General features: G+C 39.6%; 2 protein-coding genes across 5 annotated transcripts; one reads left to right on the plus strand and one right to left on the minus strand.

Moving 5' to 3' along the window:
• Nucleotides 1-3,349: 3,349 nt before the first annotated feature.
• On the minus strand, nt 3,350-12,293 carry pkd2 (polycystic kidney disease 2). 3 transcript variants are annotated; one of them, XM_068727362.1, is made up of 16 exons: nt 12,167-12,292; nt 11,325-11,776; nt 10,787-10,900; nt 9,475-9,608; nt 8,387-8,637; nt 8,044-8,268; nt 7,417-7,645; nt 7,158-7,328; nt 6,877-7,058; nt 6,662-6,782; nt 6,457-6,555; nt 5,958-6,079; nt 5,743-5,860; nt 5,459-5,622; nt 4,804-4,951; nt 3,350-4,289 (listed from the first exon to the last, which is right to left on the minus strand). In XM_068727362.1, the coding sequence occupies exons 2-16, from the start codon at nt 11,746-11,748 to the stop codon at nt 4,080-4,082; spliced, it is 2,712 nt and encodes a 903-aa protein (XP_068583463.1). In that variant the 5' UTR covers nt 11,749-11,776; nt 12,167-12,292; the 3' UTR covers nt 3,350-4,079. The 3 variants fall into 3 exon arrangements, with proteins under 3 accessions (XP_068583463.1, XP_068583464.1, XP_068583462.1); XM_068727363.1 differs by having other exon boundaries at nt 5,459-5,619; nt 11,325-12,293; XM_068727361.1 differs by having other exon boundaries at nt 11,325-12,292.
• Nucleotides 12,294-14,329: 2,036 nt separating this feature from the next.
• g3bp2a (G3BP stress granule assembly factor 2a) lies at nt 14,330-24,407 on the plus strand. Of its 2 annotated transcripts, none has more exons than XM_068726745.1 (13): nt 14,330-14,490; nt 16,419-16,537; nt 16,622-16,703; nt 17,179-17,352; nt 17,603-17,693; nt 17,821-17,926; nt 18,039-18,219; nt 18,733-18,834; nt 19,627-19,729; nt 19,828-19,887; nt 20,090-20,221; nt 20,326-20,453; nt 21,133-24,407. In XM_068726745.1, the coding sequence occupies exons 2-13, from the start codon at nt 16,443-16,445 to the stop codon at nt 21,412-21,414; spliced, it is 1,536 nt and encodes a 511-aa protein (XP_068582846.1). In that variant the 5' UTR covers nt 14,330-14,490; nt 16,419-16,442; the 3' UTR covers nt 21,415-24,407. The 2 variants fall into 2 exon arrangements, with proteins under 2 accessions (XP_068582846.1, XP_068582847.1); XM_068726746.1 differs by having other exon boundaries at nt 20,326-20,444.
• Nucleotides 24,408-24,755: the final 348 nt, after the last annotated feature.

A 24,755-nucleotide genomic window follows, 5' to 3' on the forward strand; every position in this document is an offset into this window, starting at 1 on the left:
TAGGAGCTAATTGACAATGTATTTTAATTTATCACATCGTTTTATAAACCCAAAAGTTTTCTGATGCGTAGGAGATGTTCACACATCGACAGTGACATGCATATGGAAAGGGCTTTCTGTCAGAAAGCTTTTAGACAAACTAACTATTACTAGACACTCCATTATTTTAAAATCAGACTATGCTTTTTGTCCGTACTTTTAGAACTGAGTAGTTTTGATTATACAGCTTTTTTACAATTTTCAAATTACACTTGATATAAACTGATTGTGGAGATTGCATCTCATAGATTGTATATGTTAACCTTTTCTATTGTTCCAAAGAAAATTTCTATATATAGCCTACATTTAACATTTCGAGGTTTCATTTATTGTCATTGTGCAACACAGGGTTGCGCAATGGAATGCAGTATGTAGTCCCTATTCTGCTACATAAAAAGACACAAAAATGCAAAGCTACATTATAGGTGGAGTTTAGGAGTCTCTCAGCCTGAGGAATGAAGCCGCTCTGAAGTCTGGTGGTACAGCAGCTGATACTTCTATATTGCGGCAGCAGGGTGAACGGGTCGTGGCTGGGCTTGGTATTGTCAATATCCTTTAAGGTATTGCAGGCACCTCTTGTCAACAATAATGTTCGGTAAATGATGTTCTGGGCGGTTTTAATCACCCACTGTGGAGCCCTCCCATCCTGGGCTGTGCAGATCCCATGCCAGTTTGTAATGTGTCCAGTCAGTCTATATGCTTTCCATTGCTCCTCTGTAAAAGTTAACAATAATTTAGCAAAGGAATTCTGCCTTTTTAACTTTCCTTAACATTGGACATTTTGTATGTTCTTTCACCAGAATGGAGAAATGTGATGGTCATGTCAGGATGTTTTTGATGCCAGGAACTTAAAACTGCTCACTTGCTCCACCTCAGCTCCACTGATGTAGCAGGGGTGTGTGTCTTTGTATCCTTTTTTTCTAAAATCAGCTCCTTTGTTATACTGACACTGAGCAGTAGGTTGTGTCTGAGCATCACTCTGCAAGATTGTTGATTTCCTCTCTATATGAAGTGTTATCGTTGTTGGCCGAATACGGTAATGTAATTTTCAAAACTTCACAACAGAGTTCTCTCTTGTGGTTGTACAGCGTGGACAGGAGGGGGGCTGGGCACAGAGCCCAGAGAAGCTCCGGTGTTCAATACAAGAGGGGAGGAGGTGTGACTGCCAATCCGATCGGCCTGGGGTCTGTTTGTAAGGAAGACCAACAACCAGTGATGATTGAGGTACTCAAGCTTAGAGTGCTAAGTGTACCTGTTCCATGGGGGAGATTGTCTTGAATGCTGAGCTGAAATCAGCAAACATCATTCTGACGTAGGTGTTGTTATTTTCAAGATGAGTGAGGGCCGAGTGGAGAGCAGTGGAGACAGCATCCTCTGTGGATCTGCTGCCTCTGAAAGCAAACTGGTAAAGGGTCCAGGCTGGCTGGGATGATGGTGGGTCTCTTGAAGCAGGTGGGAACACTCTCCTATGGCAGTGATATGTTGAAAATGTCAGTGATGGCCTGGTTGTCACATGTTCTTAGTACACCACCAGGGATGTTATCAGGCCCAGCAGATTTACTCATATTGACTCTCATCAGGGTTTTCCCTCACATCTACTGTGGATACTGACAGTGGCCGGTCCTTTGTAGGCGGGGCACACTTGACAGCTGACTCTTTGTTGAGGAGATCAAAGCGAGCATAAAAGACCTCACACATGATGGGGGTGCTACTGCTTTTGTAACCTGTAACATTGTGGATCACCTGCCAAATATCTTTAGTGTTGTTGGTGTTGAGGTTCTCTTGACGCCTCCGCTTTGCCTCTTTGATGCCGGATTTCAATCTTGTTCCCGGCGATGCTTTATGCTTCGTTGTCACCTGATCAAAAAGCAGCTTTTTGGGCTCTGGATACTGTCCTCACCTCTCCATTCATCAAGGCTTTCTGCTTGGGGACAGATTTTATTGTCTTTGTGATCACCACATCATCAACACATTTGCTGATATGTGATGTCACTGTGGATGTATATTCCTTAAGATTGATGTTGTTCTCCTGGGTGACGGCATCCCTGAACATGTGCCAGTCTGTACAGTCTGTATCTTCATCTGTCATCAATTAAACAGTTTGTTTTCTGATGGTTTGGCTCGTTTATTCAGCTGGGAGTGTAGGTAGGCAGCAGAAGCAGGGAAATATGGTCTGATTGTCCAAAGTCGGAGCGGGGGAGTGCTTTGTAGCTGCTAGGAATGTTTGTTGATGTGGAAATGCTGGTGGAATCTAGGTAAAACAGATCTGAGCTTTGTTTCATTAAAATCACCAGCTATAATAAAATTACCACCCATTTATATTACAATACAGCTTTTTCGAGAACATGTATAAACATTTTTATGTGACATTGTTCTTTGGTTGGGGTTTCAGTGCAGTGTGTTTTAATGTTGACCTACAGTTATTCTGTTGAATGTATGTGATTGTTTGTTGAATACTTGCCAACGCTTTATTTTATAGGTCGGTAATTTCCTAATAATTTCCAAGGAAGTTTTTCAGAAAGAACTATATCATTTGGTAGTATTACAGTGTTTATTGGTACAGTTCAAATCAGTTGATTCCAATTAACTGCAAGTGTAACCTGAAGCATTTAAGTCAGTGCACAGCAGGTCAGCTGAATATGCACAAATGTAATATTTAATTACAAGTTAACATGCAATTCAACTTAAAGAATAATGTTTACAATAATACATGAATAATGAATAGACATTTTCCTTGATTTAAATGAAGCTGCTTTCAAGGAAATCAATAGCTAATTACAAACTCACTGCAGTTAAGTATAGTAACTGAAATAAGAACATATTGTCTGCATTTCTTTCTTAATTAGTTCCAGATTATTAGGGAATCATCCATAAAATAAAGTGTTACTGAATACTTTAATCGTTTAGTACAGTATTTGTACATAACCAGGTCACATTTTCCAACGGATTCCTCTGGTGTACATTTAGTCATATTTTAATTGTTGCATTATTAGTTATCGTTATCTTGGGGCATAAATTAGCATATGCAAGAATGGAAATGTGATCATAACATCAAACAACATTTTCATTCAATAAACTGCAGATGTAGTCTGAAAAAAATCAAAGAACAATATTGATTTGGCACTACTATAATCTAATGTTGTCATTTATGAGTACCTTATCCTTAATATATAAAGCATGTGGTATAAATAATGTTAACATTTTTTAAAAGGAAAAACATTTTTTATAAAATTTGGTTTATGGTTGTTTTCTTGTCACTTAAAATGAATCGTAATCCAAGTCAGAGAAACTGCAACAACTTAAACAAATGTATATTTTAATAACACTTTATTTGGCATAACAGATTACAAAAAGAAATAGATTGTAAAAAATGTAAGGCACAGAGAAAAATAATAAATGCATGGGTTTCCCATGAACACTAGATGCACTCCAAATCGAAGTTTGTTTTAAGTTACAATATGTATCATAAAATGATAAGCTATTTAATTTGAAGCTTAATTGATGTACAGAGGATAAGTAAATATGACAGAATGTGCCACACTTGTACCTACTGTGTATTAAAATTATGAAAACAATAATCAGCATAATTAACAAATGCATTTTTGGTATTTGTGTAAATGCTAAGATGTGTGGATACAGTAATCAAAAGCAGGTGAGCATATTTCTCATGGAATACTAACTGAGTATGGTTGCAGGCTGGTGTATTATATCCAATACTGTATCTAATACTGTGATGTAACACTGTACTGTAAATCCTTTGTTATTCTTCAACCTCTTTCCACATCTGTATGTTTCCTTTCAGCATCCTGTTAAAGTAATACTTGATAATAGCTTTAGTGAATACATTTAGATGTCTCACAGGAGAACCTCACTCACTTTCAGTGCATTAAAGTATTGGAGGTAAAGTGCGTTTGATTTTGTCACTTCCTTTGTAATACCTCATGAAATATTATCATGGTTACTTATACCACTGCAGGGATATTTCCAGTATAGAGGTTTTTTTTTGCCAGAGTGGAATATTCTTCACTGGGCCCTGGTCCTCACACATGGCCGCTCCCGTTTGTGTTCATGTCGAGGCCGTCGGTGGACAGGGAAGAGGACGGGCGGGGCCGGGGGCCGACAGGAGTGACAGGCTGTGGGTGGCTGACCTGTGAGACCATATCGTCAGACTCGCAGCGCTCCAGTTCCTCCCTCACTAGCCTCTCCATCAGCTCACTGTGGACGTCTGTGTCCCGTCCCAGACGCTCATCCTGACAGACAACAATGGATTAAGTTGTATGGCTTGTTTACATGCACATAAGAAACCAGGTCACATAAGATATCTGACAATGTGCACTGTTGTAACTGGATTAATGTAGATCTGCACATACAGTTCATGCAGCAGAACAGTATTCACATTTCTCGCCGACGCCCAACTTAATTATGGTACATGGCTTATTTATGTTAATTGTATTAATGATGTAAGATTTATAAAGAAATCAGCTTTCTCCAGGATAAATCAAGATGAGGAAATCAGGTTTTGCTTTTCCTCGATTACAGAAACTGTGTCTTGTAATTCATTTAAGAAGTCATTGCAGAAAGGTGTCTGTAACCCAGTTACTTAAACCTACAGTAACGGATTGTTCAGCCACTTGGGGGCAGCAAAAACAAGCTGTAAAGTGTAAACAAACCACGGACATCACCTTTTAAGTTGATATTGCTAACTAGTAATCAGTTGCCCATTAACAGATCCAGCAGATACGGAGCAAGATTCATGTATCTCACCTCCATGACTCCGTCCAGCAGTCTGCCCAGCACATCTCTCCTTTTGAGTACAGCTCTCTCCATGGTTTCCAACTTCACGATCACAGCATCTATTTTGGACACTATGCTGCCGATTGAATGCTCCATTCTGTCCACACGTCTCACCAGCCTGAGAAACAGAGAGACGTTAGTTCCCTTTATAATATTACATGAACAGGGATGTTTTGACTAAGAGGGGACCTCAAAGTAGAGCCAACAGTATTGCCCATAAGCAACATGGAATCACGGATACAGGACATTTGAGGTAATTTAAAAAAAATTAAATCTCTGTTACATAGTTTGACTACCATGGAAGCACTGACAAGTTTATATTTGTAAAGTATAGGCTGTTCAATTTCCAGCTCAGTGGGAATCCTTCTCAAAATGTGTTTATGTTTGAAAAGGAAATAAAAGAATATAATATATATGATATAATATATTATCATCAGACCTTTTAAACTCAAATATCAATATTGGTTAAATAAAGAATCTAGTATCGGTAGGGCTATACCTCGAAGATAAACACATAATGTTTTCAAACTGATGCCATTATTTCTATTATTCATCAGTAATAGTTCAGCATTCATTCATCATTAACCTGCATGTAAGTTATGGTATAATAGTAAAAGCTCTGTACACTTGAAACTCTTCATAGGAGACACCCCCCGAGCTGCTGCCGCGGCGGCGAGAGCTGTGGCCGCTATCCTCATCATCGTCCTCCTCCGAGTCGTCCTGTGTACGAGGAAAGCTCCGCCCGCTGCTGGGTCTAGTCAGCGAATTGCGTTCCAGATCCAAGTCCTCCTGGCAAGCGAGCAGAGACACACTGAACATCCGCAGTGTTGTTTTGGCTGAGCGTAAATTACCACATACATGCAGGTGTGTTGTGTTTTTCCATGTGTCGCTGTTGGCATCGTCACTCACTCTCTCTTTCTCCAGGTCGTCTCTCATCTGCTGGTGTTCATGCTCCGTCAGCTCCTGGTCGCCATCGTGATCATACTTGGCAAAGATGGCCTGAATCTCTGCGTCTGTGTGGCCCTTTCTGAGGAAAGAAAACAATCAAAACACTCTCAGGACACGTTGTATTAAAATAATATCATATGTTCATAGCTTTTAGCAGTATCTGAAGTTTTCTTCACCCTTTAAGATCCTGGCGGAGTTCATTAAAGTTGAGTTTGCCCCCGGCCTGACGTAAACTGTCGGAGATGTCGTCTACTGCCGTCTTCTTGAGTCTCAACTTCATCAAAGCTTTGTTACAGCCCTGAGAGAGAAGATGACAATCTTTGGTACCATTCTGGTGTGCTACCTGAAACATTCAGGGTTTCCTGTAGTCAGCTTGAGGCTTGACTCACATCAGAAGAAATTATTTCCGTTTTATTAGATATATCAAGCTTCAGGGAAACGACTCCACTTCCTGGAGGAAACCGTGACATGTTCTAATATTCTCTTTCTTTTATAATACATATTCTAATAACATTTTTCCAATATCTGTAATTGTTAGTAGATACAACCAGACCCAAAAATTGCGATATTTGGAGTAACTTCTGGAGCAGTTCTGCCATTGCCATGGCTGCTACTGTTGATTTAACGGATTTAATCTGCCAAGCCAAAAAGAATGATACATGTAGTTCAATATACCTTCTTAAGGAGATCAGTCATTTCCATTTCAGACCTCTGCTGGGACATGTCAGCCTTCACCTCAGAGTATGTGTCATTGATGATGGCCAGGAACATGTTCTATACAGAAAGGATGAGAACAGGCGTTCTTGTGTTAGTGAGGGAGGGGATGTATGCAAACAACATGAACAAACTTCAACACAACAGGTGACTACACCAAACTCACCATGAGGATAAAGAAAATGAAGAAGACAAAGGTTGTATAGTAGATGGGTCCAAGCACTGGATTTGCTTCCTCTATTTCTGAGAACTCAAAGTCTCCCAGAATGATACGGAACTGGGTAAATCTACACAAACAGAAACAACATTTTTTAACAACAGGAAAACAACAGTTGTTTCAGATGTTTTGTACATGTGTGGAGTTAACTTTGAATTACATACATGCTGGCTTGGAAAGTGCTGAAATCGTTGACTTGGGTTCCAAACACCAGGTAGGCTAGTTGAGCATACGCCAGGAAGATGATGAAGAACATGATGGCAAAACCCACAAGGTCCTTGGCACAGCGAGACATGGTGCCGGACAGCTGGCTCATGGTCTTATTGAAGTTGATGAACTTAAAAAGCTACAAGAATGTGAGAAATTATTAATCGACAGTACAGTATTCAGGTTCTTTCACTGGTGGTTTAGGACTGATTATGAACCAAAGGGAAAGTATTTGCACCTTGACCCAGGAAAAAAAGACGATGACTGCAGCCATGTTGTTGAACTGGATCTGCAGGTTGGCCAAAGGCTCAAAACTAGGGTGAGCAGTGTGGTTCTCCAACAGGCCTTTCAGACGGTTGCCAACCATGGCTGTTCTGGTTATGTTCATAATAATCGCAACGACACTCAACTGAAGAAAGAGCAGATGGAGAAAACAACAAACTCAGTCAGTCTGGCTAAAATTATTATGAAATGACTTGAATAACTATGATACACACCACGACAATGAGAACATCCAGACAGTTCCACAGGCTCTTGAAGTAATGCAAGCGGTGGATGTGGATCTCCAGCACTTCCTCCACCATGTAGTAGAGGATGAACAGACAGAATGCCACCTCACACAGACCCACAAAGTAGTCCCAGCTGGACACATATCGTATCAGTCGCACTGTTTGGAACTGCCAGGAGGTCACCACTCCGCCAGTAGCAGGAAACTCCACCAACAGCCTGACAAATGCATACATTTAAAAAATAAAGCACAGGTATGTAAATCAAAATTGATCAAGGGTCAAGTATTCATTTTCTTCCCTTTTCAGGCTGAAATGGCTATTGAATACTTTTTGAGTCAACTGACAGAAATTTGACAGAAATTTTGGTAATTAATTAATTATTTAAGTCAGTTATCAAACAGAAATATTTGATAAACCAAATGTTAGATGTAAAATTAGATACCTATTTGAAGAATGTTTTGCATCTGATAAAATATTTTTTGTTGCATGTCATAACTACTGGGAGCCATTGTTCTGTCATTATTGTACTGTATGTTCTTTGTATTCCATACCACGTCAATAAATCTGAAACCTAGAGATAACATTGTAAATAGATATGTGGTTGAAGATTCCCACCTGGCGATGCAGAAAAGGTTGATGTTCCCATTGTAGACAGAGAAGTCGAGAAACACCGCTCTGGTGCCTCTGTCCAACCACAGCTGGTCTTTGAGAAACTGCAGTTGGGTTGCTGACTCCTCTTTAGTACGAGACAGGTCTTGGTAGTATCCTCCACCTCCATATTTAGATATCTGGCCCACATAACCGCTACCGTTCATGTCACTCTCTGCTGTATACACCCACCTAAGAGACAACCGAAAGACAAGATTTAGGATGTAGACATTTGTTACAGATCTAGCCTCCTTGTAAAACTGATAATATAATATAATCGAACGATATCAAATTAAATGCATGGACTTACGCTGTTCCGTTCTTGGGTCCAAAGGAGGTCGTCTCCTCGTTGGTTGGGGTGTACATGTTGTAGCAGTCCAGAATCTCGTCCCTCAGATCTTCGTGGATGGAGCAGGACTCGTTTCGGACTTTGACTTGCCGGAGCCGTGGCACCCCAAGGAGGAGGTTCTCATAGTAGATGAGACTCTGATTCTCTGGCAGGCTCTTGTTGTTGTACCACACCTCCCAGTACATGCCATTGAGGAAAGGTCCCTCTGTGAACTGTAAGTGTAGGAGTGGTCAGCATTAGGACACAGAAGAGGCCAGACTGAGGCATTCAGAAATGAGAGATACCTTGAAGGTATATTATTGAGGTTATTTATTACCAAAAATACCAGGTCATATCAACCTTTCTACAGTACAGATTGTGAACTTTATTATTAAAAATCAAGAAACAAATGTGTTTTGTTCATAGCTCAGCTTCTGATAGTTCACAGTTGGTGATTTTTCATATATACATAATGTGCACAAGGATTTTGCTATAATCTGACTACAGTCAAACTTTACTAATGTGTTACAGGTGCTGCACCTTTTTCCAATGCTAGAGCAATATTTTTTTCACTTGTTTTACTTCTGATATGAATTTTCACTGGAATGTATCTGTATGTAACTGTGTCACCTGCATGTGTGCTCATATGAAAAAGCACCAATGTGTTCTATTTGTAGTCATTATTATGCCCTGATAAAGTTCTGAAGACTAAAACGTGGAGTTTGTGGAAAATGTCTAAGTACTCATGGAGTACTTAGACATTTTTTTGGAAATTCACTAATTCACTTTCTTGCTGCAAGTCACATTAGAGGTTTGATACGACTCGCACATCTGTACAGTAAATATAAAGCTACAGCCAGGACAAACTTAGCTTAGCATAGACTGAAATCAGGTGCAAACCACTTGTCTGGTTCTGTCTGAAAGTAACAAAATCCCCCTACCAGCACCTCTAAAGCTCACTAATTGGGTGATGGTGTCTTTGAGCAGAACCAGGCTAGCTGTTTGTAACAATTATACAAATGATATCTAAAATAGAAGACATTTGAATTTACAAAACTTTTGCATTTTACCTTCCAGAAATCGTCCATGGTTGAGAGGCTTCTAAAAGAGGAAGGGTCCCGGGCAGACAGCGGTGTGTCCAAAAAAAGCTGAGACATGACTTTGGTATAGTAGTACATGTTGGCACTCACCATCCCATAGGTCACTGCAGAGCAAATCACAATATAACATAACCATTACTGAAAGTTCTATTCCTATTAGCACAAGCTGCATTACAAGCCCTTGTTACATTGCAGAATACAAAGAGAAGAATTAACAGAGTGAATGCTTTCTGTGTATATCAATGTGCTCTTTACATCTGGTAAGACGATGCAAACACTTGAAGAAACAAAAACAAAAAAACTCAACGTTAAGTTAAACTTTTTAAGTTTAGTTTCACCTATGCATTGCTATTCTCTGTAGCATTCAGTAATCATCAGGGAGCAGCTCTGGAAACTATGTTTAATAGTCAAGCTCTACTTGGCAGAATGTGCCTCAATCTAGACTGCCAAAAAATCATTTCCTGATCCACCCTAAACCATAGTTTGGCAAAAAAAAAAGAGTAGAGAAACGTAACCACAAGTTTTCTCATCCCACACATCTTAAATTTGGGATTTCCATTACCTTTTTTACCATCTCAAAATGCGCCATTCAAATTTATGCTTGTTGAAATCTAAGTCCCCTGAAGAGTGTCAGAGTTCCGATTTTCAGCTGTCAAAAACATTAAGCGTGAGCTTGGAAAATAACTTTTCAGCTACAAGAAAGGTGACCAGGCCGGGATATGTGCTTTCTCTGAGTCACTTGGATCAACTGTCAATTTGCTTCAGTCCTGGACTAACTTTTAGGGCACTACTTTATATTTTACTTTGTAGATATGTCACCAAAATGTTCCACATAATTGGTGGCATGATCCTTAAACAATCTGAAGCTATGTTTACACCACATCCAATGCCCAGTGTGTGTATACTGTATGTTATTCATTTTTATAGTATACTTTTTTCAGTTTCTATACATAAATCCTACTGTCTTGAACTCACAGGAAATTATGTAATGGGTGCAGAGTGACATACTGGTTAATACGTTGTTTTTGGATATACTGAGATCTTCCTGTTCATCACCATGAACAATTTCTTAAAATATTTTGCCACTTTCAAAATCAAGCTGATTTAATATGCACGCTAACTGTTTTGAGAATACCTACTTTTGCAATATTTCCAGTGTAAACACACTACCAACTACACACAATAGACAAAGATAGAATTAGTATAAAGAGTGGAATTTGGACACAGTTTAAGACTGGAAGGTAGGCTATGCCAACCAACCTTTATAGCCTTATTTACTTACAGATACAAATAGTGATGAGGAATGTGATGTATGTAATCATCTCCCTCAGCACGTTCCTGAGGTACCTCTCTCGACTGCTGTCACTGTCCTCCATCAGCTCTGTGCCCCACAGAACTGCAAAGAAAAAAAATTCAACATGAACGTGAACTGTACAGTATATAGGGAGACATGAGTACATAAATATGGATGTAAAACTTACAGTATTGTCTATAGACTCAGCTATGGGGCTAGAAAGAGCAGAAGTGCATGCTACACTAGGGATGCATACGTATATAAATATGAAACCTCAGAAAATAGGTTGTAATTTATGAAAAAAAAAACACTTGGGACACTTTGATGAAAGAGCTTATGTCTGTTCTCACTTGATTGTACTTAAATGATATCTTTACAATTATTTGTTATCTTATATTAGTGGAATTTGTTTGACCTATGTTATTCTGGTTTGATGGCTGTATGTTATTATTATATTCATCCATTATGATATACTTATACACACTATTCTATGAAGTTTTATAAAGCATAAAGTAAAGTGACTAACTTCTGATCCTCTGGAGTATCTGCTTCATACAGCTGCGGTGGTCATGCCTGTCCTGCTGTCGGGCATCCACAGTCGGGGTCGGGTAGAGTCCTCCTCGGGGGATCTGGGTGCTGCTGCCCGCTCCGGTGTAGCTGCCCAGTCCGCTGCTGCAGCTGCTGCTGGAGGCCGTGGACACCGACCTCCTCCCGGGACTCGCTGGAGGCCAGTCGGCTTCCATGATCTCATCCTCGGGCTCAAACCCCGGGTTATCCCGACTCCACGCTTGTCTCGACGGAGGGGACGGGGTGCCTATCACTCCTCCGAGACCCAGATCTTGATGCTGGATGTTCTCCATCTCTATCCCTTCGCTTGGGTCGAGTCTGTGCGGGGACCTGTCAGTCTGGCTCTGCGGTAGCTGCTGCGGTCTGACTCGGGATGAAGTCATGGTCCACTTAGGTTTTTTTTTTCTTTATCTAGCGTGTGTGGCGCATGTGAGGAAAAAGTTAACCGTTATGTAAAAAGCGCTAAAACTTCGGATAAATGTTTACAACGGCTGAAACATCATTTAGAGATACTAAACGTTAAACGCCTAAAAAAACAGAAGCAGACAGATTGGAAAAGTTAGACAAATAACTAACCTACATAACATTAAAGGTTACGTTGTATGTAAAAGTCACAATCGATACATTTAAACCATGCTCCTAATAGCCAGCGTTAAGTAACGTTACTTTTGACTCTCAACAACCCGTTAAGAAAACTTTCCGATCTTTCAATTCCGTCTCAAAAAACGATGTCCTCCGTTATAAAGCGATGCCTTTAAAGCGTTTAAAGTTGTTGCCTAATGAGCTATTACAGTTATTTACCTAATGAGCTATTTACATGGCGCCGATGGTCGCATTAAAATGCCGTTTTTAATGTGGAAAAAGAAAGATACTTTTCTTGCCCCAGGACAGCCATCTTGTTCTCGAACTCTAAAAAACTCTCTTTCTCATTTGTCCGGGACTCAGATTAGAAGTCATGGCGTCGCAGTAAAGGATGGAAAACACCTCTGTGGGGGGAAACATCATTTCTGACATATGCTTTGAGTTCATTTATATATATATGGACTTAGATTAACGGTTTGAATTTACATCTTTGAGTTTATTTGCTTGTTTTTTTGTTAATTCGTAAAGATCAGAAGTCTGTTCCCCAAAGTAATAATTTTCTTTGAAAGCATTTTTTAAAGTCTTCTGAGCCCTTTATCATGACCAATAAGCCTTGCATTTACTTTAAAATGTTTAATACAGTTAGTTAGATGTCTACGTTATAGCATTACGTAATCTCTGTGTGTTTGGGTCAGCGGTTGCCATGTCAACAATGCATTTAGGTTTACGAAACCAAGGGGGCCACGTGAGAGTACATGCAAAACACAAGTTTTGCATTTTAAAATGTTGTAACAGTTGTTGTGAGGATAAAAAACACAACTTCACGAGCGTATAGGTTGAAGTTGTGTTTTTATCATCACAACAAAGTGGGATTGTTAAGAGTTGAGGTAATCATTACATCATATTTTAATCTTCCTTTTCATCAGAGCAGCAAAACAAACTGAAACTAACACAAGTGTCTGTTATATATATTTTATTTATTTTTATTTCATTGGATACTGTGAGAGTACTTTCGTTTTAAAACTTTGTTTCCAAAATGATGTGCAAATGAACGGTCTGCTTTACTCTGTTTTAGTCTATGACATCAACAAAAGTGTACATTATTTTTGACCACTTGGTGGCGCTCAATATCCAGACTTGTAAAAACTGGGCCTACACACGTGACAAGCTATTAAAAACCTCAGGAATATTCCTATTTTTTGCATGTATGTAAACTTGCATCAAAGCGCTCCATAGCTGACTGTGACCGGGAGTGAGTGATGTTACACATTTGTTTTGTTTGAATTTATATATTTGCCTATTGAGACATGAAAGTAGCTTTGCAGTTTAGACTGTCTAATATCCACCACCTACCTCTATTGAAAAAATAACTGCTAATCTCTTGGTCAACATTTTTTAAATAGTTCAGATTCCCCCTCTCCCTATACATCCCCATCTCAATACTGTCAATTTATAACACGCCACGTTGTTTATTTATTGGTTTATTTGATAAGGGACAGTGCACATTAATAAAAACATTGCTGTAAATGCACCAGTTAGCCAAGAGGCTATTTTTCATAGTCCCAGGGCAGATGTTACAAAGTAAACATAAAAACAGAATATAAGATTACAATGTTATGCTGCATTGTTACAAGATTATGCTGCACTGTTAGACACTAAAAAAACATCCATGTCAGAGGCACAAAACATAAAAGCATGCAGAGTATGAGAAATATATAAATCAGTCAGACACAGCTAAACAACAATAAAAGACATGTAGGTAGATGAGGGAATGATTGTTGCCTACTTCCTTGTGTGGTCTTAGTGGGTTATATGTCTTTTCTCCTCTCTCCCATGCTGTTGTTGATTTGTATGCCTATTGTTATTTTTTTATTTAGGTTGGCTCAGCATGCATGCTCTTTTAACAACAGAGTCCATTGATAAAATAAGAACTGACAGTTAACAAAGTTTTTTACATTTAATATTTTTTACTCTGTTATTTTTATTGTATATATTGTGCATTTTTATACTGAATATTTTTTATTTTTTACTCTGTTACTTTGATTGCTTACCTGTATCATAATGCTGCTATAGCAAACAAATTTCCCCTTGCAGGATATAAAAAAGTATCTATCTATCTATCTATCTATCTATTTATTTATCTGTCTATCTGTCTATCTGTCTGTCTGTCTGTCTGTCTGTCTGTCTGTCTGTCTGTCTGTCTGTCTATCAGTCAAATATTTTTTGGGACAGCATTAGTAGAAAGTTTGGGGGGCGTGGTTATCTCTCTGTCGTCATGATTTATGGTGCCTAGTGTAAACAGCCCATTGGCTGAATCTTTGTGATGGGGGTTCCCTGCCCCAGATTGCAGGGGTATAACAATAAATAGAACCTATCACTTTAAATCTGCAATCTCTGGGACAGCAGAGATCATAAACTGTTAGTTAGTGAAGCGAGGGAAATATCGCTATTACCTCTGGGATATTTCAGAGCAGTTTACAGTCGGTTTACTCGTTGATATTTATTACAAATAATTCTGTCTACATAGATAGGTCTTTCATAAGGTAAGTGAGCCTCCTCTAAGCAACGCTATGAGACGGTTGACAAGCTAACGTTGACTGTACGAGCTAACGTTAGCCGCATTGTCTAGCTAACGTTGGTCAAAACCACGACTAGACATACAGTAATCGCACAACGTTGCCATCTAGTTAGGCATCCCGCTACTATACAAAGAGCCCACACTCGATATTTAGTTAAATATCACGAGTGTCAGTTAAATTGCTAAAATCTGCCTTTTCTTTGTTTTCTTTGAGCTAGCATAGCACTCAATTTGTTTCATTGATGATGGTTTGACAGTCGATGTAAGTTGGGGGTCATTTATTCTAAAGTTTGAGGCAACTTTATATTACCTACGAGTTCTATCGAATATGATGCAATTTATTAGAAATGAGTAGTATATGTGTGTTGTTGAGTCTCACTGGTATGACATTACTTTATTGGTTACAATGGCTATCACCTCAACGTTGTGTCGGCTTGGTGGTTTTCCCCGCTTGCAATCAGCGTGCAAGTTGTGTTTGTGCGATAGTACAACAAAGTAACGTCTCGTCAGGTGTCACTTTTCTGTGTTTATCTACAATGACTGTGTTTCTTGAAATATGTTTCTCCTGCAAACTAAAACGTATATAAGCCGACTGAAGAAAAACCGACGACGCCACAAGTTAGCTTAAGCTAATGTTAGCTAACCAGCTAGCATGTCGCAAGCTTCGCGTTGCTTTCCTGTTTGCCGGGCTAACGTTAGCCATTTGAGATGACAGCAAAGAGACCAGAAGTTCAGTCTGTATTCCTTCCGTTGTTTTTGTATTCTAGAAAACGTTGACCTAGCTGACAGTGTAGGCGCCTAATTTCTAGGACAGGAACCTACAATACAAATTATGAATCTGTTATGTCATTTGGCTAATATACATGCGACAAATGTGAGAAATGGCCAAATGTTGTTAGCATGGACATGGAGGGCCTAACTAACTCATACAGTAGGCCACTTATCTACAAAGGATGCACGCGTGTGTTTGACTCGTATGATATGTACTATATACTGTTTAAAAGTAGGATTTATTTGTAGTAAAGTTCGTTCTCCCCGCTGCCAAACTTGAACACCTGCATCAATTGCTTCCCTTTTTTTTATGTACACCCGGTTTCCTTCTTTGTCTCATTGGATGAACGTGATGGCGCAGTTGTGTGTTAGCTAGTGTGTTAGCCAGCTAGCTTAACAGTCAAGTATCTTGCTTCTGCAATATGATTGCTGTGGATGTAATAAAACATAACCCTAATGAGACAAAAAGTGGAACTTTGTTCTTTTAAAAGTAGACGTGATTGACCTTTTGTACTTCCTGTAACGTTACTTGCTACTCCAACCCAACTGTTGTTTACCTGCTGTACAACAAGCGTTCATGAAAACTAAAATGGTCTTCCTTAAAATTGCCTGGCCTTAAATATTTCAGATAACGTTGGCGGTCTAACTAACTCTAAGCTTAAGTCATATCCTACACTCAAATTCGTTAGGTAGGCTAGCTAAATTATTACAGTCCTGTACAAAAACCTTTATGGAAGTTGAATTTTGAAGTGTTGCTTCAAGTATATGGTCATTTCTTTAGGCTGTAGTTATTATGTGGTGCACTTGAATTGTATTGTGTTACACCAAGTAATAAGATATTAAGATACAATGTTGGAGACCTCAATATGCAATACAATTCACCAGAACCATACACTTCAGCCTCCAAAATGACCAAAAAGTCCTATCAACGTCTCTTTTGACAAAAACTATATAATTAAAATAAAGACTAAACCTTTTCTTGAATGTAGTGTTGATAACAAAGCTGTAGTGTTGGACTGCATTGTTTTTTATATTGTGCCTTTTATAAACGTGTGTGTGTGTGTGTGTTACATTTCTAGATGCCATTTTTACAATTAATTCCTTGTTTATCTTCTGTTTCAGCACTTAATATTGTTTACCAAAGAAATGGTGATGGAGAAGCCAAGTCCCCTGCTTGTAGGGCGGGAGTTTGTGAGGCAGTATTACACACTCTTAAACAAGGCACCAGATTTCCTGCACAGGTAACTACCAAAATGTGATGTAGAAGACACTAAATTTGTAGGTTTTGGTCATGCTGTTTAACCTTCCTATTGTTGTGCAATTAGGTTTTATGGGAGGAATTCTTCCTATGTTCATGGAGGACTGGACCCGAGTGGGAAGCTGGCGGAAGCGGTGTACGGGCAAGCGGTAGGTGCTATGGCCCAATAATGAAGATTCACATTGCAAACACTGTAATAGGTGTATACTACGAGTTTATTCACTTTGGTCAAAAAATAAGTATTCCTTTTTTAATGAAAATAAATAATTGGCACCATTTTAGAAAGGAAGAAACAATGTTGACAGGATTGTCAAATTGTATAATACTTTCTGCTTTTTTGTGACAACTTTATATTTCTATATATCAGTATTTCTGGTGATTGAGTCAGACATACAAAATAAACAGCATCACCCTGCTTTTTTGGTTGAGCTGAGTAATGACTGTGAAAGTAAACACACTGGCGGATCGTTGCTGTCTGCCAAATTCTTGACATTAATGGGAATCAGATCTTCTAGCATGGGAATATCTTTTGATTTACAAAACGATGTTGATTTTGACTAATTTGTCCTCTTCTTTTCTCTTCATTCATTTTTCTGGTTATCCACTTGTCTCTGCATCTCTTAGGAAATCCACAAGAAGGTCATGTCCCTGCAGTTCAGTGAGTGCCACACAAAGATCCGGCATGTGGATGCCCATGCCACACTGAGTGATGGAGTGGTGGTTCAGGTCCTGGGAGAGCTGTCGAACAACGGTCAGCCCATGAGGAAGTTTATGCAAACGTTCGTGCTTGCTCCAGAAGTGAGTACCGCTCTACCTTACAGTACTATTAACAGGCATCGAGGTTGAGTGATAATAACAATAGCAAAGATTTCTGGCTTAATGAATGGAAATGGACATTTTGGACAGAGCTGGTATCTGGAGTTACTGTTGCTATAGTGAAATTACTCCAAAAAATAAGAGATAATTTGAGTCACAAATGTGTGCAAAATACATTTAATGGTCTTTCAATTTAATGTCAATGGCTTTAATTTTTATAATGGACACTTAGGGTTCAGTGGCGAACAAGTTCTACGTCCACAATGACATCTTCCGTTACGAGGATGAGGTTTTTGGAGACTCTGAAGCTGAGCTTGATGAAGGTAAGATATTAACAAATATCCCAAACAGTCCTTTTTTTAATTTGAGTTTTTAGTTGATGTTTACATGGTTAAATGTGAGGGTGATGATTCAACTTATTTCCAAATGGTTTTTGTTTTTCTAATTTAGAATCGGAGGAGGAAGTTGAGGAGGAGCAAGAGGAGAGGCATCCATCCCCTGAGCCACTTCAAGAAAGCCCCAACAGCACCACTTATTATGAACCTCACCCTGTCGCGTAAGCTAAAACCTCATATCATTTTTAGAAGAAAAAAAAAAAATAGATCTTGCATGCAGGATTTTGCCATTTTATCTGTGTAAGTGACCACATGCAGATTTGTGTTCTATAGTAATGGAGTAGAGGAGCCCATGGAGGAGCCGGCTCCAGAGCCTGAGCCCGAGCCTGAACCAGAGCCCAAAGCAGAGGAGACAAAGCCTGACGTAGATGAAAAGGTTCTGGAAGAGATGGAGGAGAAGGCACCGTCACCGGCCCCTGTGGAGTCCCCACCAAACACCCAGGAGCCTCCCAAGGTAAGCCTGATGTATCTTTATGGTTTACTTCTCAGTGGTTTCCTTGAATGAGGTTATCAGGGGCCATAGCAGTCAGAGTTTGCTGGATCTTGGTGTGTCTAAACGGAAGAGCCAAAATAACTGTCCCTAACTTCAGGTTGCTGCAGCAACTCAAATTCATCCAGCACAAACCGCAGCACTGGCAGTCACAGCGGGCTGGTGCAGTGCTGGGTCTAACCTTTTTATATTGTAAGACTCTTTAAATTAATAAAAAGCTGTTTATTATGGATGTTGGGCAACTTGAGGGAGAGTTTATTTTTATTCAATTTTTACGTTGTGATGAAAAGCTATACATTATTAAATACTAGAATCTCAAGTTGCATAAATGATCAAAACAGTCCAGTACTATATCATCCAATTTAACAGCGTTAATAATAATAATAATAATAACATGCCCAAAGATGCATCTACTAATGTTGGAGTAAGGTGTTGAGTAATTCTTGTTGTAAACCGTGATCACTGCATCCTTCACAGACGTTTTCGTGGGCCTCGGTGACTAGTAAAAACCTGCCTCCTAGCGGCACCGTCCCCTCCTCTGGAATACCACCCCATGTTGTTAAAGCTCCAAGCTCACAGGTAACCTACTATTGAGAATCTTTCTAATGAAATAAAGTCTCAGAGCACATTAGAAATGGGTCACTATATAAGGAACTACCACATTGTTTATTTCAATCATACATTGAGGATTAGATGATGGTCAACAGCAGCAATGGAGGAAGTTTGTGCGAGGAGAACTCTTCTTCTGTTGTGAGTTTTGGACCATTGGGGTTTGCACTTTTTAAAGAGAGTCCCTAAAGAAAAGAAACAAAACAGACAGTATGATTAAAATCTCTGATGGATGGCAAATCTATATCATCACGTGGTATATACTATATGGTCATATTGCCCAGCCCTACCTCTCTATAGTCAAACAAAAGACTGTGTTTAAAAGACAGCGTACTTTGGCAGAAACCCAAGATTAGAGAGGACGGTCAATCACAGGCTGTGGAATATTACGACCACTAACAGACGTTGGTCAACACAATGCAACGCATAGGCAGCCTTAAGTGGTTTAAGTTGTTGGCACAAATTTACATACAGACTAGTGAACTACAGAGTGGCTAAGGAGAGTTCAACCTACAGTTTGAATTCTATTCACCAAGATGTCATACATATGTATGATTTCAACCACAAAACAAACATAAGACAACAATAATTTGTTCCCCTTTCGATTACTCAAAGCAGTTACAACAGTTATAACATAAAACGCATAACTATCTCAAGTGGGGGGGGGGCGTAAACTGATGCTCTGGCCACCATGTAAAAGCAATGATGAAAAGAATGTGTGGTTGATGTGGTCTCTTTGTGGAACGCCCCTCCCCCACACAGCCCAGAGTTGAAGCCAAGACGGAGACACAGACAGCACCTCTTCGGTCCAGAGACCAGCGCACACGCGACAGACCGGCCTTTACTGCGCGGGGGCCCAGGCCTGGTAATGCCAACACTCTCCCAGATTAAGGGTTTCACTTTCTTTTTCTGGGCTTTCCATTTGTTATATTCTCACGGCTTGTACCTCTCTGTCACTATTAGATGGTGTTGCATCTTCGGAGTCACAAACAGGGAAACCACACTTGAGTTTTGTTAACAAAGGTAAACATGACCCTTTTAAGTCACATCTAAATTAATCTATAATCCTGTTTTTGATTTTCTTCAATCACTCAGTGAGAATATTATTCTAGTTATTGTCATCTCACGGGTGGTATGCGTTTCACTTTCTTGATGCAGGGAATTTAGCTTTCTTGAATTTTGATTTTGCACGTGAGCTGCTCTGATGTGGTGTTGTGACGTGCAGGTGTCCGGGGAGATGCTGAACCTGGAGACATGGACAGCAGGCGGATTGTCCGATACCCAGACAGTCACCAGCTTTTTGTTGGCAACCTCCCACATGACATTGATGAGAGCGAGCTCAAAGACTTCTTCATGAGTATGTTTCACTTTGTTAATACATTTTCCAATGGCGCGTAAACTTAGTTTTTTTTTAAATGTGAATACATTTTAGTTAAATTACACTCCCTTTTTTTCTTGCAGCATATGGAAATGTAGTGGAGCTGCGGATCAACACCAAGGGCGTTGGTGGGAAGCTGCCCAACTTTGGATTCGTGGTCTTTGACGACTCTGATCCAGTGCAAAGAATCCTGGGGGCCAAGGTAGAAGGGGCATGTATTGAAATTCCATTACCCACTTTTATTTGGTGGTGGTTTGGTGACACACATTTCTGCAACTAGTCTACAATGTGACACAGTTTGTTATAATACACATGTAAATTCACATTGTCATGTCAGTAACGGATATATAAGGCAAATGTTCAGAACAACTATAGCATTGAGTTAAAAAAACACATAGAACTGTGTCACTGTGTTCTCTTTCTCTCTCTACCCCCCCACCCGCCCGCTGTGGTAGAAACTCACTGGTGTCATTGTTATGAATGAGGTGGATTCATTTTGTCTAAATTGCAGATAATAACACTTTCTACACAAAATAATCCCGCTTTAAATGTACCTGATGCTCACGAAATCTATTGAAATACCAATAAACCAATACACAAAGTAAATGCCCTATACCTACACATATCTAATACCTGGGTATTTAGATATGTGAATAACCAGACTTTTGTCTTTTTTGTTGTGACAATCTCAAGTTTTACAAAGTAATCCACCAGCATTGTGTGCTTGCATGTATTTGAACTTGTTCAGTCAGACCTGTGTGACACAGCAGTGCTTACATGGCGTCTGGGACAGATTGACAAACCAGTGAATGAAGTGGGCTGTGAAATGTATCGGGGAAATATTCAGTGCTCAAGTTTCTCCCAAATTGACTGTTCTTTTCTCCCTGCAGCCCATCATGTTTCGAGGCGAGGTGCGTCTGAATGTGGAGGAGAAGAAGACGAGGGCGGTGCGTGAGCGAGAGACCCGCGGTGGAGGAGATGAGCGCCGGGACATGAGGCGCAACGACCGAGGCCCCGGGGGGTCGAGAGGCATCGTGGGAAGTGGAATGATGCGAGAACGTGACGGGAGGGGACCACCACCTCGAGGCGGCATGGCCCCCAAACCTGGCATGGGCTCCGGAAGAGGCTCCGGTGGCCAGGGAGAAGGTCGCTTCACGACCCAGCGCCGCTGAGAAGAGCACCACCTGCAGTGTGGAAGTAGTACCGTGTTCTTCATCTTCAACCGTTCTCGTTAACGAAAAGAAATCTTCATGTATGAACGTATATATTGGTTTATGTTTTATTTTTTTATTTTTTTGTTCCCTCTTTTGCTTTGGAATGTGACACAGCCTGTCAACCTTTTGTTTGTGAAATAGACAAAACAAAATAAGCAAACAAAAAAAATGCGCTTATTAGTTGTGAGCTGAGCATCCTTTTCGGGTATCTCAAGAATTCACAAACTTTAATTTGTAAATTTGTGGAAAAAAGGCGAACCAACCAGGAGTAATCTGCCACATTAGGAGGGACTGATAAGACTTTTAACTACGATAGTACAGCCCATCATTTGGAAAAGAGATTATATGCCTTGACTTAACTGGGGCGCTGCTTCACGAAATCCCTCTATTGCACATTTTATATGGTAGTTTTCTGCCCGTTACTGTCGGAAAAGAGTGAGATGCAAAATTTGTGCAGTTCCAGGGGAAAAGCTTGCCTTTTACTTTTTCCTTTTTGAGAGACCACTGCTTCAAAATTGCATAATGCACTCATCAATATGCACTAATGGGTACTTTTGTCGTATTACATTGACATCCACGCTTGGACCGCAGCTGGAGAGACCGGTTTTGTCTCGAAACGATACGACTTTCCGGGGCAGGCCTCGCTCACAGCCTGTCTGCTGTGACCAATGTACTTTTCACACTTCTGACCCAAAACAAGCTTCAATTACTGCTGGATGGACAAGATGACAAGCAAATCTACATTATATTTTTCCTCATTTATAAATCAAATAAAAGAAAAAGCTAAAATCCTGGACTTTCACCAAATGCGTGGCGGGACAAAGGATACACAAAGTTGAACAATAGAAGAGTGGTGGTAATGATGGCGGCTCGCTCAGTTTTTTCTTTTGATTCCAAGTTTGTTTTTCTTCTTCTTTTTTTTTCCTGCCAGCTAGACCGCGAAACTGGGATGGACACCTTCCCTCCCTCTTCCCTCCCTTCCTCTCTTAAGTGCGGAGTAACAGAATAAATGTACAGCAGAAATCATAGTTTACTGTATGTTTTGTTTTCTGTGTTTGTTTTCACTTCTCTCTCAACTTGATAAGAGCATGAGTGGTGCCTTCTACTTCACCTTTTCCAGTCTTACTAGAGTAAAGCGGCTCGAGGCTTTCCGCCTCCTATTATTGAGCTGCTCCTTTTGAAATATTGTTTTTGGGATCAGATAGAAAAAGAGATTGCAGTATTCACAAGTTTTAGTTTTCTTTTTTTTCAGGGGCATATTTCATTTTTCCATACTGTTTTACTACCTAAGATGATCTGCTGTGAGTTTTGTACATTTGTTTTGTATCGTGTCTGTTCTGGGTTTTGTAGAGACAATAGGTGCCTCCAGTTTTGTTGTTAAATGGTTAAGAGGTGTATCTGAAGAACAACCCCCCCACCCCCCAAACAAAAGGTACATTAAAGATTATGCGGGAAAATGCTTGCTTCTTGGTTTAACAAGTCATGGCTCTACACAATAATTTCAGTGAACTAAGGTTTGCAGTTTGGAAAGGACAAATGTCTCACAGTCTGACTCAGATTCTGTTGATACTTTTTAGTTTGACCATAGTTTTTGGGACTCATGGTAGCACTTGGGTTAATCTCTGGACTCACAAGTTGTCAGACTGTTCTTTTCTCAACAACAATTTTGTAAAGATCTGTGTCGCTGGGCTGGCCGTAGTTCCGGTCTACCGACTAGCAAATAATTGTGCTCTTTTCTAGCCGTTTATGCATTTGTATTTTCATATGCTGCGTATTCATTGTGCTTATTTGTGTTCTTATAGTTTTTCCAGTCAAGGAAAGTCTGATTTGAATGCCACACCAGTCTCTCTTGTCCTCCAATGCGTTTTCTTTTACCACTTGGTAGGGAGGGAAGACATTTTGGTTTCAACTGAAAAGGAAAACCTGATCCTTTTTGTTTTGTTTGTTTTGTTATCTTGCACTGAAAGGGGAAGTGAAATCGATGTAGCATTTTTCTGGACAAATATACGAATGAGGTCTTCCTTGGCTGGTGGTATTGCACTATTTACAACATTTCTGGGACAATCTGTAATTTTCAACACTCTCCAAATTCCTCATGTGGCAGTGAAAAAACACACCAGTGCTCATCTTGTTATCCGCATTAAGTAATATTTGCTTTCTTGCAGTTAAAACCAGATTTGATGTACAGACATGGCATATTTAATGTAGTTTTCCACAGTAATGCTCGGCTCTTGTCCTTTTTGTAGTTGAGATTAAATATTTTGAGATGTGAGATAAGTTTTCAATAGAGACCTTTTAATTTGTTACCATCAGTCTTTGACCTAATCTTACAGAAAAGCTGCAGCTCTTTGACCGTGAGTGTTTTTAACAGACAGTTTGTGATCGGTACCTCTACCCCTGAATGTTTATTTGTCAGGTAATCGCTTAACTAAAGCACTTGACTGCAATCATACTTTTTACAGCAATGGTCAAGGAAGAGGGTGACGAAGAAGAGCCATCATGCTTTCCGACCAATTTGTGTTTTTGACATCGTAATGGTGGCAAAATGTTTGAGGATATAAATTTCCATTTTGATAGTTATCTTTTTTCACCGAGGTTTTTAACCCTCCCACCTATTTTCCAAACCAAACCTTTAAAGGATCTTCAAAAGAAAAATAAATCGCGTTAAATAATTTTCCCGTGGTTGAAAATTAATTTGAGTGGATCCTCATTGTGAATCATTCCAGTCCCATTTGAATGGAAATAGAAGTTCCTTCTTGGCTTTAGCAGGTGTGGTAAACAGTTGGCTGCCATCTTAATTTTACGGTGTTTACCCTTTACTTGTTGCTAGTACAAAAGTGTTGCAGGTGGAGAATCTTTTTTTTTTTTTTTTTTTTGTTCTATTTTTTTTTCCTCTATTTTGAATGTGTTGGACTTAACATACAATAAACTACTGATATCAGCACCACTCATACCGTTTGTCATGTTTACAGGTTCCTTCTTCAAAGATAACTGAAATAACAAGCTGTTGCTACACACTAATGAGCTCGCCCTGGTAAGTTCTGGAGTAAAAGAGCTGTGCTGTGGTGCAGATTTGACAGCTGAAGTTTTAGTTAGAAATTGATTATTGTCATACAGTATTTGCAATGGAGAAAGTTTTGCACTGGAAAATTTGGACCGAAAGTTTCTATATAGAGCCCTGTTGGTATGTGCCCATACAGATGAACTCTACAGATGCATTTTCATTGTTTGGACATTTCTTGAATTCAGATTCAGCCAGCTTAGCTTTTTAAATTTAAATTTGATTACTTTGAGTCATA

This window comes from Cebidichthys violaceus, unplaced genomic scaffold (assembly GCF_023349555.1).
Source record: "Cebidichthys violaceus isolate CVI_PGR_0920_01 unplaced genomic scaffold, fCebVio1.0.p SCAF_4, whole genome shotgun sequence".
NCBI classification, from domain to species: Eukaryota; Metazoa; Chordata; class Actinopteri; order Perciformes; family Stichaeidae; genus Cebidichthys; species Cebidichthys violaceus.

Excerpts from the sequence above, each read along its gene's own strand:
- pkd2 (XM_068727362.1), bottom strand. The coding sequence starts at position 11,748 with ATGACTTCATCCCGAGTCAGACCGCAGCAGCTACCGCAGAGCCAGACT. Across the intron at positions 8,269-8,386 it reads GGACCCAAGAACGGAACAGC|GTGGGTGTATACAGCAGAGA; the intron begins GTAAGTCCATGC and ends GTTGTCTCTTAG. Across the intron at positions 4,952-5,458 it reads TCCTATGAAGAGTTTCAAGT|GCTGGTGAGACGTGTGGACA; the intron begins GTACAGAGCTTT and ends TCTGTTTCTCAG.
- g3bp2a (XM_068726745.1), top strand. The coding sequence starts at position 16,443 with ATGGTGATGGAGAAGCCAAGTCCCCTGCTTGTAGGGCGGGAGTTTGTG. Across the intron at positions 17,927-18,038 it reads TATGAACCTCACCCTGTCGC|TAATGGAGTAGAGGAGCCCA; the intron begins GTAAGCTAAAAC and ends TGTGTTCTATAG. Across the intron at positions 18,835-19,626 it reads TTAAAGCTCCAAGCTCACAG|CCCAGAGTTGAAGCCAAGAC; the intron begins GTAACCTACTAT and ends TCCCCCACACAG.